Raw genomic sequence first — 11,825 nt, 5'->3', positions numbered from 1 at the left:
TATTCTAATCAAGGAGGCTGTTGGTAGACCGAGAATGTTTTAGAATGTTATGAGCAAGTTATCATTCTAATCAAGGAGGCTGTCGTCTCTTGTTTTGATATCCGATCCCTCTGGAGACGTCTCTTATACTTGTTTGCGCTGGTATGTCTGTGAATTCTCCTATTTATGTAAACGTGGTTGTGTTTCCTATGCTCGACTGATATCCTCATATCTGCGTGATCTGTCATCTCTTTGGTGAAAACTAGTGTCTGATGTGCTGAGCTCTGACGAGTGAAATACGCAGTATTTACATGAAAGAGTCTTCGTGAACGGACCAACATATGTCTGCTATAACGCTCGTGGCTGAAGCTGTCTTTGTCGGATCCGAACCATCCGATCTTCCTTGAATGGCTGAGATGAATCATGAATAGTAATAACGCAGCTACTGTTGATGAAGACGCCAATTACTGTTTGCCTCCACAGAGAGTCAAACTGTAAGACGAACGCCTGGCCGTCGGCATCACCCATCGGACGGCGGCCGTCGTCTGCTGGAAAACGAACGGTCAAAACCGAAGGAAAAAAAAAACGTCCACCGCCGCCCGGGCGCCGCTAAACCCCCCATTAAACCCTAGCAAAAATCTCCCCGCCGCGCCGCACACAGCCCCCTCGAGTCGCCCTCGGAATGGAGGACGGCCGGGAGGAGCGCGGAGGGGAGCAGCCACCCCCCAACGCCAGCTCTAGCTCCGTGGGCGGCGGCGGCGGCAGCGGGAAGAAGGGGTCTCCGTGCGAGGAGTGCGGGGAGCAGCCGTGGAAGTACCGGTGCCCCGGCTGCGCCCGCCTCACCTGCAGCCTTCCCTGCGTGCAGGCCCACAAGCGCCGCACCGCCTGCACCGGCAAGCGCCCCCGCACCGACCCAGTCCCGCTCGCCCGCTTCGACGACAACCAGCTAATCTCCGGTACACTGCCCCCACCCCGACCTTCTCGTTGCTTCGTCTATCAGCAATCGACCGACCAAATCTTGAATTGCTGCTTTGTGTTCGTGTATTTGTCAAGATTACAGCTTTCTGGAAGAGGCGAAGCAGGTCAGGGAGTCGGCGCATAGGATCATCGGCGGCTTCGGCCGCAACTTCGGCGGACCCGGGGGAGCTCAGCTGCCCAGGTGGTTGTTTTTCCTCCGCAAGGCGGCGCAGCGCCGGGGTATCAGGCTCTATTTCCTCCCCAAGGGCATGGCCAGGAGAGAGCAGAACCGTTCGCGACACAACCACAGGTTTGACTGCTTGCTTGCTTGCTGGTCTCTTCAATTTTGTGCTCGACTGGCTCCGTGTTTGCATTGCATTGCTTGGCCTATGTATTCGAGTTCAGCAGGTTTGCTTTGCACACCTCGAATGACATCTGGTTCGTTTTGTATCAGTTCAACTATGCATTGTTCCAGCATTTGGCACTCGGCAGGGGTAGAGAAAAGATGACTTATGACTTAGATGGTAATTGATACGTCTACGGTATTTTGTAGTTACCATTCAAGTTAATAGTTGCTAGTTAGTCAGTACACAACACATATACTATAGCATCTTAAAAGAGATGCTATGCTTCACTCTGTTTGTATTAATAATTATTTGCTTATAACAGCCCATGATCCTCCCACAAGTAGCCCAAACTTTCTTGACATAGTTAATTCAATAGCTAAGAACTTAAGATTTTAATGTCTTGTTGTCTTCATCTACTGCAAAATTATGTCAATATATCCGACCCTTCTCAGTCATTCTATCCTACACTTAGTATATCCCAACGAACCATGCTGCTGGTATCACTCTCTTTCTTGCTTCCCTACCTTGTGTCATATGAAAGCTGCTTTACATCGGAATATATCTTTGCAGAAAGGATTGCATATACTGGACACTTGAGTGGAGATTTAATTCAACCGACGTTGTTCTAACTGACCATGAGTAAGTTAATGGCTAATCCATCAGTACGAGTGTTTACTTCTTCTTTTTATCCCACTCTAATTACCTTGTGAGTTTGGAACTCTTTCAATATGACAAGATGTCATGGTTGAACCATTTTCAAATTTCTGAAATAATTGCTCTTTTTTTTTGGTTACTGTCTTATATTTACGATGTATTTGTCATTTTAAAACTTCTTACCATCACACATTTTATTATTCTGTTTTTACTTGGTTCTATGAGAAACGGTGTAGCAAAGCTAAAAATTCATCAAAATTATTTATAGTGTTGCAAGAGTTATTTCGATTAAATCTGAACATACGATGATTGCAGAAGCTTGGTGTATCTCATTTTTTGCCTTTCTTTTCAGAATAGATGAGCACACAACCTTGCTCTCTTTATTGGAAAAACATCTTTGTCCCGGTCCCTGGAAGGATCAGCTTACACAATATCGTAATACAGAATTGCGTGATCTGAAACTGTTCACTCAAAAGTCTGCCAAGGTATTGTAAATGAAGCTAGCGTGCGTATGTAATGCATATTGATCTTTGCTCTACTATATTTTCATTTATATAATGCCTTATTTTAACTTGCTGTAGGAATCAGAGTCACCATACCGCCAACTCAATATTGAAGAACCTTTGGGCCCACAGCTGAGGAGTACTCTTATTGTCGAGTACCCAACTATTAATGTCTTTCTTCCATCAGACAATTATGACTTTGAAGTCGAGAAAATGGTAAACAAGCTTGCTAAAGATGGAAAAAACCCTGGCTGCACAAAAGATGACCCACTTCTAGAAGGCACTGAGTTTGATGAGGAAGAAATAGAGGAAGGTGAGTTTGCACCAGATACACAGATTATAGATCTCAAGGACTGTGGAACTTCGAATGCCACAAATCTTTCTCCAGCGGAGATTACAAGTGAATCGAAGATAGATAACAATGTTGATTCTTTGGTGTTCTCAAATGCCGGTAGCCAAGCATTACCTGGTCAACAGGAAGAACTGTATCAATATAGCAAGACTGCACTGAAGACAACCTCTGGGCCTCTAAAAACTGAGTCCTGCATGAAAGTCTGTCCTCTGGATACAGATGAAACAAGGGAAGGTGGGTTGACCAAAAAGAGGCGCATTATAGATTTCAAGGATCATGGAACTTCACATTCTGGCAATCTCGCAGAAGCAGAAGGTGCAACTATATCTAAGATAGATGTCAAGACAGATTCTTTAGTGCCGTTGTCTGCCAGTATTTTAACATCTGATGGTGTGAGTGGCCCTCAGCAAGAATGTAGTCAACAAAGCAAACATACACCAAATTCAACTCCTGAAGCTCTGAAAAGGAAATCTTGCATGAAAGTTTACCCACTGAACTTTGAGGACAATAATGGGTTGTTGTTCCCAGAGGTGCCCGACTTGGGCTTTGAGCAAGAAATGAGGGATACCTACCCAGAACTGTTTGGGGATATGGACTCTGATGATTTCTTAAGCTATGATTTTGAAATGATGAATGGAGACAAATCAGTAGAAACAATGTCTGCATTAACGTGGGACGATTTGGAGGAAGGGGAGATTCCAAGCGCTTCATCTTTGTGAAGGAAGAACATGATGCCTGGAATTTATGCTAGCCGATCAAATGAGCCTGCCGACTTCTTTGTCTGGGAGTTCCGTAGAGGCAGTGTGTAATGTAATGGTGGAGCACTCCCATGTATCTGCAGCTGCCACTTAAGATCATGCAGCCTTTGTTATTCCTTATAAGGTTTTTTTTATTTAATTTCATCTGTTTTTTTGCACCTGCCAGAGCAGCATAGAGTGTCGGGTCTCCTTCAAATCAAGGTAGCCTGTTGCTCCTTGTCGCAGAAATTTTGGGGTTGTAACTTTGTAATGCTTGTTACTGAGCAATTCTGAGTTGAATCCACTGACCAGTATTGAGTTGTATGTACAATAGCATTCTGCAGAATTCATGATTTACAAACACACCAACTTTGTTGGAATCGGAGGTTTCTGAGTTCTGACCGAGAATCTACCGCATGCTGAACGTTATGTTCGTAGTCATGAAAATGCATAAACACTGCAAATTCTTTTTCAACAGACATGTAAAACACACACATTCTTATCAAATCTACTTGTGCTACAGCTGTATTATGCAAAAAAAGAAAAAAAGCAATTATATATGCTTCTCCTTCGTTGAAATCCACAAATATTACTCGAGCCTGGAGATTCTTGCAGGTGGAAGCACAACCGGAGGTAGAAAATGCTTCAGTAGTAAATAAATAAGAAGGAAAAAGGGGGAAAAAATCGTGAGGCGTGTTCGCCTCAGAAAAACGCAACCCTTTGCAAAAGGAGCGGCTGGGCCCACCGAACAGAGCACTTCTATCACGCAATCCGCGACCCCCGGGAGGCGAACCACCCGGCGTCTCGGCATCCCATGGCGTCGGCGGGCGGCGGCGGCGCTGGAGGGAAGGTGTCGTTCAAAATCATCCTCACCTCCGACCCCAAGCTTCCCTTCAAAGTGTGAGTACCAACTCCCCCTCCCTGAGATCAAATCCCTTGATTGCCGTGGTTGGTTGCCTCTGCTGAACCCGATCCGGATCGCTCTTGATTCGCGCAGGTTTAGCGTGCCTGAGGCGGCGCCGTTCACCGCGGTGCTCAAGTTCGCCGCCGAAGAGTTTAAGGTCCCGCCCCAGACCAGCGCCATCATCACCAACGGTACGACATATTCGTCCCGCGCCTCAACAGATAGATAGTGGCAAATTTGCCACCCGGCCCACAGTTCATAGACTCAGGGGCCCATTTGTCAGCGGGGAATTTCCGGTAGAACGGCAAAAAGTTAAATATTCCTTTGGGTTGCTCGTACGAGATTTAGATGACATTTTTTTTGTGCCTGGAGAGATCCTGTACATTAGGATAACGTAGCACAGATTTGAGGAATCGACTGAGCAGTTTGGTGGTGTTTTAGTTGGAATGGTGGAGTAATTTTGGTTAGCATATGCCTATGGCATGGGAAATTGCGCTGTAGTTTTTAGGTGTGGAATTCGGTGGGAAATCTTAGGTTCGCGGGAATGTGGAATTCATTTCATGGTGTGTGAATTGAACCTGCAGCACACAACATTCAATTCGGATGCCTGGGGTTACATATTTAGTTCGGTTCAGACTACAGAAAGATGAATGATTTATTTGGGGGCTGTGTCAAGCTAATTTTGGCATTCTAAAAGCAACTTGATGCTTTCTGTGGATGACATGCATACCCAATTCCACGTTGCAAAGAAACGCGGAATTCATTACTGGAATATGGATGGATGGTGCTACTCAAACGGTTGTAAATTTTTGTTTTGCCATGAAATTTCCAAGATCTTTTCATTGTGGGTTAAGTCCTAGGCAATGGCGGTCTGTAGTTTTGGATTGTTCCAATCAGTTCCTCTCTATGGTTGTATGTATCCTGATAATTTAGGTGTTGATGCAATTGGTGCTGATTTACAGAAGGTAATTTGTACCTTTTGAGCTTTTGCATCGATACAGTGCTTTTGTACCTTCTGATTTGCAGAAGGTCATTTGGTTCCTGTTAAGGTAATTAGTATCCGATACAGTGCTTTTGATAGTCGATCACCTAACTCGTTCTTCTTGTGGAGTATTACTGGAAATACGGAATTATAATTCTTGGATTCCCATCTTAATGGGTTGGCATAAGAATTTAAGCAATCATAGGTGCACAACACAAGAAAAACATGTGAGGTACTCTTTCTCAGGTTGTTTATATGTAAGAATGGTGTGGATAGCTTTCTGATTTCTGTCTGTGTTGCCTGTTAGCGGTGAGTGGCCTAGTAACAGTAGCAGTTATTAATGCAACTATCGTTTTGTTATTAACCGTCAAGCTTGTGATATGCCATAATCCAAGTTATCTGCTTCTTTGCATGTAACATGTGATGATCGATAAATCTTCTGCTTGTTTGTCATACACAATGTTCTTACTTCATCTTGAAATAATCTTGCATTGTCTCCTTTGCAGATGGAGTTGGCATCAACCCCCAGCAAAGTGCAGGTACCATTTCCAGATGTTCACCACATTTTGTTTCAGATCTGTGTTTCTTCCTGGCATGTGATGATGTCCTAGTAGCTCCTAGAAATCCATCAGTGCAATACTTTTCAAGCATAAATATGTTTCATAGAAGAATTTGCATCAGTCGACCAGTTCAATTGTCTGGGTTATAGAACATCGATAGAAACGTTTAGCTATTTTGTTCCCATATGATGCACCATTTTAATTGCGCCGACACTAAAGTTGGCAACTGAAATTTCCAAAGGGGTGATGGAATGTGGTATCTCCTTTTGTAGGCTGTAGCTGTATGAGAGTTAGTTCAGTGTAAAAAAAGGGGTAGATGGTCGCCTTCAAGTTTGATCCAGTGCAATTCCTATCCAATATACTCTTAAAAGAATGGCGAATATTTTGCACATAAGTTGACACTAATGGTACTGTGATTAAGGATGGGCGTGGAGCACCAATGGATATCCGAGCACCAATGGATATCCGTGGATCCACGCTAGTACTAAAATGGATCTAGTCATTTTGATTAGTCAAAATAACTAATTAGTTGATTGAGTTATACTAAAATGGATCCACGGAACACTCCACGCCCATCCTTAACTGTGATGTACCAGACTGATGCCATATTCTTAATTTTTGTATGCCACTTCTGTTTTTTAGTTTTCTGACATGAACTACTGTTTCCCCCTTCAGGCAACGTGTTTCTGAAACATGGTTCGGAGTTGCGTCTCATTCCCCGCGATAGAGTTGGAGCCGTGGTTGTGTCTTTCTAGATGATACAATACATAATGAGCAAAACTTGACAGAATAAGATTTGATGTTAGCTGCTTGATTGTACAATGTGACATATATGTTTCCTTTACATGTTTTCCTGTTTGTACTTGGCGCTGAGAAGGGGTTGTTTATTTAGAGACAGATTTCTGCAAGCAAAGCGGGTTACTGACTGTGCAGCATTCAGTCCCGATCAGGGGGGAGGGCCGTACAAGTCTGCGACTCTTTCCCCCTCGTCCTGTCCAATGTCCATAGAAAAAACCCCGGCGGTGATAGTGGCGGTGCCCAGGGCTGGGGACTGCCGGGGAGCAGCGCTCATTGGAGTGCGCTTTGAGCCCATCGGGACTTGAGAAAAGATGACAAACCTAATACTGTATGTATTACCATATCAATATGTGATGTTAACCAAAATACAGAAAAAGGCTTAAATTACAGTGACGGGCATGGTACTGTGAAGCTTTATAATCAGGCCAGCACGGGAAGAAAGGATGATGCCCACGATGAGACCGTAGAGGGCGAAGATGAGGATCAGGATGATGCCCAGGAACAACTTGGGCTGCTGCGCGTTAGCCCTTCAGCACCAGGTTGAAGTTAGACCAACAGATTGGCATCAAAATCACAAGCAAATAGTACGTTCGTACCTGACACCGACATCGCCAACGATGCCGATGGCCGGAGGATAGGTGGGCATAGCCGTCGAAGAGGTAGCATGTATGGCTTGGCCTTGGGGTTGATTCCCGTGCTGATGATGGCTTGGCCTATGCCCCATCATTAGTTAATTTTTTAAGGTCTCGCCGTGGACATGCCGATTATTAACACGGAGTCTCCAAGCCATTACTTTACTTTACTTTCATGATCTACAATGATCACGATCGACCGACCGACGACAATCAAATTTCACTTTACTTTCCCGTTCAAACAAATTTCAGAATCTACCCCTTTTATTTTATTACTTTTAAAAAAGAAAATGCTTCGACTTGTAACCTATACTATACTCGAGGCGAGGCGAGGCGAGGGTATGCCACGCGATAGACACTTACCATACGAAATCGCAAACCAAAAAAAAATCAAGAAAAATGTGCTTACTGACAGAGGAAGGAAGTCGAATAAATAGAGCGAGTCGAAAGGTCAGCTCAACGCCGAGTCGCCGATCCGCACCCTCCACCCCACCGCCGGCCAGGCCTCCTCCAGATCCATCCATCCCCGCACCAGAGAAGCAGCGGCGATACGAGAGGCCATGGATGCGAGCAGGAGGAACAAGTGGGTGGCCTGGGCGGCGGCGGCCGTCATCTTCGTCGTCCTCATGCTCGTCACGCCCGCCATCCCGCAGGACGAGGCCTACCACAACTTCGCCGACCACCGCACCCTCTTCCTAGGTACCATCACCGTCCCCATGCCCCAGTTTGGCCCCCTCGCCTGAATCGCGGTTCTTCCTCTGCTCTGGGCTTACTTAGTAGGCTTAGCTTGGAATTCCTTGCGTGCCCTACCAATTCTGCTGTTTATTTAGTCAATTCATGCTGGAATCTCAACCGATGAACTGAGTTCAAAAGGGGAACAAACTGGGTACGACCAAAGCGTGCTCTCATTTTACTTGTTATTATACGATGCAATGGGTTTGCTGGTAAATGTCAAGACTATTCAGAATTCTATGCTGTTATTTTGGCGCTAATGGCTAAATTGGTAGCTGGATCAAATAATTGTACACTCCAGAAGATTGTATTAATGATACAGATCATGTGCACAAACAGTGTGCACGTGTTATCATGCTGGTTTTGGTATCACCGTTTCATCTACCTTTTTTTTTGTTTTGCAGGGATCCCTAACACGTTGAATGTGATTTCAAACATCCCCTTCTTTTTTGTGGGTGTCACGGGGCTCGTCTTGTGCCACTACAAAGATTACTTCAGGCTAAGGTTCTGAATGGACGCTCATATCAGTTTGTTTCTGGTACCGATTCAAGTAAAGATTTGAAGAATCCTAATGGTAACCTGTGCCGGCAGCTCACAGGGGGAGCTCTGGAGTTGGACACTGTTCTTTGTTGGTGTCACTGCTGTTGCTTTTGGTTCATCCTATTACCATCTCAACCCAAATGATTTCACGCTAGTTTGGGACAGATTGCCGGTAAGTTTTCGTCCTATAGGCCTTATATGCAATGGATATCACACATAGTTCCATGGTTATGATTTTGTTGGGTCTTAAGATTGTCAATGCATACAATATTTTGATCCAACTACATGTCAGTGGACTTAAGCATTCTCCTGAGAGCCAGTCCCATTGCGTAGTACTGAATAATTGCATTCTGGATACTTTTTAAAGGCTCTGTTTAGATAAGGTTCGATGTGATTCTATACCTACTACTTGAAGCGAAATAAAAAATGGATTTGGCTAAGAAAACATGGAGACATCATTTCTCCCTGATCTACTAGGATCTGTTGCCTGATATGCCTCCATAGACTATTAGACTTGTTTTCATTAAAATTGCCTGGTAGAGACTAAATGGCATTGGTTCACAATTTTTGTCCTCACTTATGTTCTTGATTTTTAATGTGGCGAATGATGACATATTGGCTTGTTTGTCTAGATGACGATTGCTTTCACCTCGATCATGGCTATTTTCATCATTGAAAGGATTGATGATAGGGCAGGAGCAAAGTCACTTGCACCACTTGTTATTGCTGGTGCGCTGAGCATCATGTATTGGAGGCAAGTTTTCCCAAGTGTTTAAATGTTCTTCCCTTTCGGAATATTTCCATTTTGCTTTCATCCCTCCATTTTTACTGTCTTAACTCTATGCAGCTTCTTCGATGATCTTCGCCCATATGCAGTAGTTCAGTTTGTTCCATGCATTGTTATACCTGTGATGGCTATAGTAATTCCACCAATGTATACGCATTCAAGCTACTGGTTGTGGGCAGCAGGTTTGTGATAATTTTTCTCATTGTCATTGTGATGTATGTTCTTTTGGTCGTTTCGGACTTTATTTTTAAGAAAAGCTTCGGACTTTATATGTAGATGGAGTATTAAATGTGGTATTTGTGATTTAGTGAATTCTGTGATTGCTCTCAGGCTCTCAGCAGTTGGAGTTCTTCTATTTCTTTTCCCTGTTGATCTTATATCATTCAGTGAGAAGATAATTCATTTCTTTTCCCCTCAATTATTGTTATCTGGATTTCGTAGAACAGTCAGCTGTCCACTCTAAACAAAGATCTGAATTGCAGGTTGTTAGGCATTTCTTCTAAGCATAACTTAATGAATATTATCCAAGGTATGCAATCTGGCTTTTCTATTTGTTCTGATTTGTCAAATAATTTCAGGATTTTACCTCCTCGCTAAAGTGGAAGAGGCTGCTGACAAACCTATCTATAAGTGGACTCATCATGTTGTCAGTGGTCATACTCTTAAGCATGTGTGTGCTGCAATGGTACCTGTTTTTTTGGCTCTCATGCTAGCCAAAAGGACTCTTGAGCCAGAAAGGTATGCCTCTATACTGCTTGTATGAGAGCAACACTATTTTGTCCACGTTAAATGCATCAACTAGCTAATAACATATGATCATCTGGAATTTGAACTGGGTTCAACCAGCTGAGCTGTTTCGTCCGTGTTAAATGCACGAATTGAAAGGTGGAACTTTTTCATTTGTCTTGAGAATTATTATATGCTCCATCGTTAGCTATCTGTTCCAATATGAACATATCTCCTCTATTGTTAGCTAATTGTTCTAGTATGAAGACATCTGGTGTTCAACCATATGGATTTCATCTGAATGATGCCTGCAGTTGCATTAAGCAAACTTTATTGTAGAATTATGCATCTGGCATGCTAGCGATCCCATCCCCCGTCAAAAAGGAAAGCAAGGGATTACCAGTATCTATGGTGTAGCATCTACAACATTAGCCTTTATCTTCCGTTTAATTACTAGAGTGGTATCAGAACTGCAGCCTTTTCATTAGCTGCGTTTTGCCTGTAATTCAGTGGTGCCTTGTCAGTTCTCCCATAGCATGATCTCTTATCACGTCCGTTGTAAAAATCAGCTTCTGCATTCATCTTGGGTAGCTTCTATAACAACTTCATCGGTGCATTGTGTATGCTGCGGATATCATCATCCACTGTAGTATATGCAGGGTAAGTTTAAATCTCCGTACTAGCAACTCATAAATTTTTGTATGTAATGCAGGGTAAGTATGCTGCAGAAGTGGAAAATCAGTTGGACTACTGTAAGAGAGATTCGTTCCAAGGATAGGAACACAGTTGATGTCGATTGCAACTATGCTGCTGTTTCAAGTACATCTGAACAGTAAATATACAGCTAGCATTCTGCACACTTGTAAGGAACAAATAGCAGGGCACATCTGAATATTAGGAAATCCACCACAGCTGAGTTCCATCGGTGCAAAGAGGCTGTCTGATAGTGTAGTAGATGATACGTTTGCTCAAGATGTTATGGTGTTCTATGACTATGAGAGCCAGATTACACGTGTTAATAATATGCGAGAGAATTACAGGTTGTAACTCCCCTTGGGAATGCTAGCTCCCATCTAGAGGCCGAAAGAAAGAGTGCCGCATTTCTTCTTCTAAACGATGTAGATGAGAATACTGTTCATCTTCCATGTCTTGTATTCCATTGGGCGTTGAGCACTTCCTCTTGAGCACATGAGAGACGTATCTCCGTTACCAGACGTCTCTCTTGGTTGACATATATCGACCAAGGATGAATAAGGTGCTGGGCAAACCTCGGTACTCTGTAACCATCTGCTTAAAATACTTTGGTGAGTCAGTGGAAGAACATGGCAATATTTGAAGTACTAGTGGTAGGATTAGCTAATATGCCCAAAGTAAAAATATGTTAAGTAACTAAATAACCTGCTTCGCGAGGCGCTTGATGAGAGGATGAGCGTCCACGATTCCATGACCAACCTCATCTCTGAAGAGTTTCCATGCATCGTCTTCCCCTAAGCACTGCATCCGAATGATGTTGTCGGCACACCCCATCTCGGTACAGATAGCATGACTCCTGGTCGTGAAGATGACCTTCTGCCGGTGCCCAAGTGGCATGGGCATGGCGACAGCCGCGAGATCAAGGCTCTCCTGCACATCATC

At 43.8% G+C, this 11,825-nt stretch overlaps 3 protein-coding genes across 3 annotated transcripts; all 3 read left to right on the top strand.

The window, feature by feature from the left end:
* Positions 1–582: 582 nt before the first annotated feature.
* On the top strand, positions 583–3,853 carry LOC133909652 (uncharacterized). The gene is made up of 5 exons (XM_062352178.1): positions 583–935; positions 1,033–1,246; positions 1,854–1,922; positions 2,290–2,422; positions 2,519–3,853. Exons 1-5 carry the CDS (start codon positions 662–664, stop codon positions 3,509–3,511), a joined length of 1,683 nt encoding a protein of 560 aa, XP_062208162.1. The 5' UTR covers positions 583–661; the 3' UTR covers positions 3,512–3,853.
* A 360-nt stretch (positions 3,854–4,213) lies between these two features.
* On the top strand, positions 4,214–6,837 carry LOC133909654 (ubiquitin-fold modifier 1). Its single transcript, XM_062352180.1, has 4 exons — positions 4,214–4,429; positions 4,527–4,624; positions 5,922–5,954; positions 6,651–6,837. Exons 1-4 carry the CDS (start codon positions 4,344–4,346, stop codon positions 6,728–6,730), a joined length of 297 nt encoding a protein of 98 aa, XP_062208164.1. The 5' UTR covers positions 4,214–4,343; the 3' UTR covers positions 6,731–6,837.
* Positions 6,838–7,774: 937 nt separating this feature from the next.
* LOC133909653 (uncharacterized) lies at positions 7,775–11,237 on the top strand. The gene is made up of 7 exons (XM_062352179.1): positions 7,775–8,104; positions 8,542–8,641; positions 8,729–8,849; positions 9,310–9,431; positions 9,525–9,646; positions 10,043–10,202; positions 10,903–11,237. The coding sequence occupies exons 1-7, from the start codon at positions 7,966–7,968 to the stop codon at positions 11,024–11,026; spliced, it is 888 nt and encodes a 295-aa protein (XP_062208163.1). The 5' UTR covers positions 7,775–7,965; the 3' UTR covers positions 11,027–11,237.
* The last annotated feature ends 588 nt before the right edge of the window (positions 11,238–11,825 follow it).

This window comes from Phragmites australis, chromosome 2, assembly GCF_958298935.1.
Source record: "Phragmites australis chromosome 2, lpPhrAust1.1, whole genome shotgun sequence".
Taxonomy (NCBI): domain Eukaryota; kingdom Viridiplantae; phylum Streptophyta; class Magnoliopsida; order Poales; family Poaceae; genus Phragmites; species Phragmites australis.
Note: the sequence above shows the minus strand (reverse complement) of the source record. Positions and strands in the feature narration are given on the sequence as shown.

Bases quoted from the DNA above. Each gene is read 5' to 3' on its own strand.
- LOC133909652 (XM_062352178.1), top strand. From the start codon at position 662: ATGGAGGACGGCCGGGAGGAGCGCGGAGGGGAGCAGCCACCCCCCAAC. The intron at 936-1,032 runs GTACACTGCCCC...GTATTTGTCAAG, and splicing joins CGACAACCAGCTAATCTCCG to ATTACAGCTTTCTGGAAGAG. The intron at 1,923-2,289 runs GTAAGTTAATGG...CTTTCTTTTCAG, and splicing joins GTTGTTCTAACTGACCATGA to AATAGATGAGCACACAACCT.
- LOC133909653 (XM_062352179.1), top strand. From the start codon at position 7,966: ATGGATGCGAGCAGGAGGAACAAGTGGGTGGCCTGGGCGGCGGCGGCC. The intron at 8,105-8,541 runs GTACCATCACCG...TTTGTTTTGCAG, and splicing joins CCACCGCACCCTCTTCCTAG to GGATCCCTAACACGTTGAAT. The intron at 8,642-8,728 runs GTTCTGAATGGA...CTGTGCCGGCAG, and splicing joins AAAGATTACTTCAGGCTAAG to CTCACAGGGGGAGCTCTGGA.
- LOC133909654 (XM_062352180.1), top strand. From the start codon at position 4,344: ATGGCGTCGGCGGGCGGCGGCGGCGCTGGAGGGAAGGTGTCGTTCAAA. The intron at 4,625-5,921 runs GTACGACATATT...TCTCCTTTGCAG, and splicing joins CAGCGCCATCATCACCAACG to ATGGAGTTGGCATCAACCCC. The intron at 5,955-6,650 runs GTACCATTTCCA...TTCCCCCTTCAG, and splicing joins CAACCCCCAGCAAAGTGCAG to GCAACGTGTTTCTGAAACAT.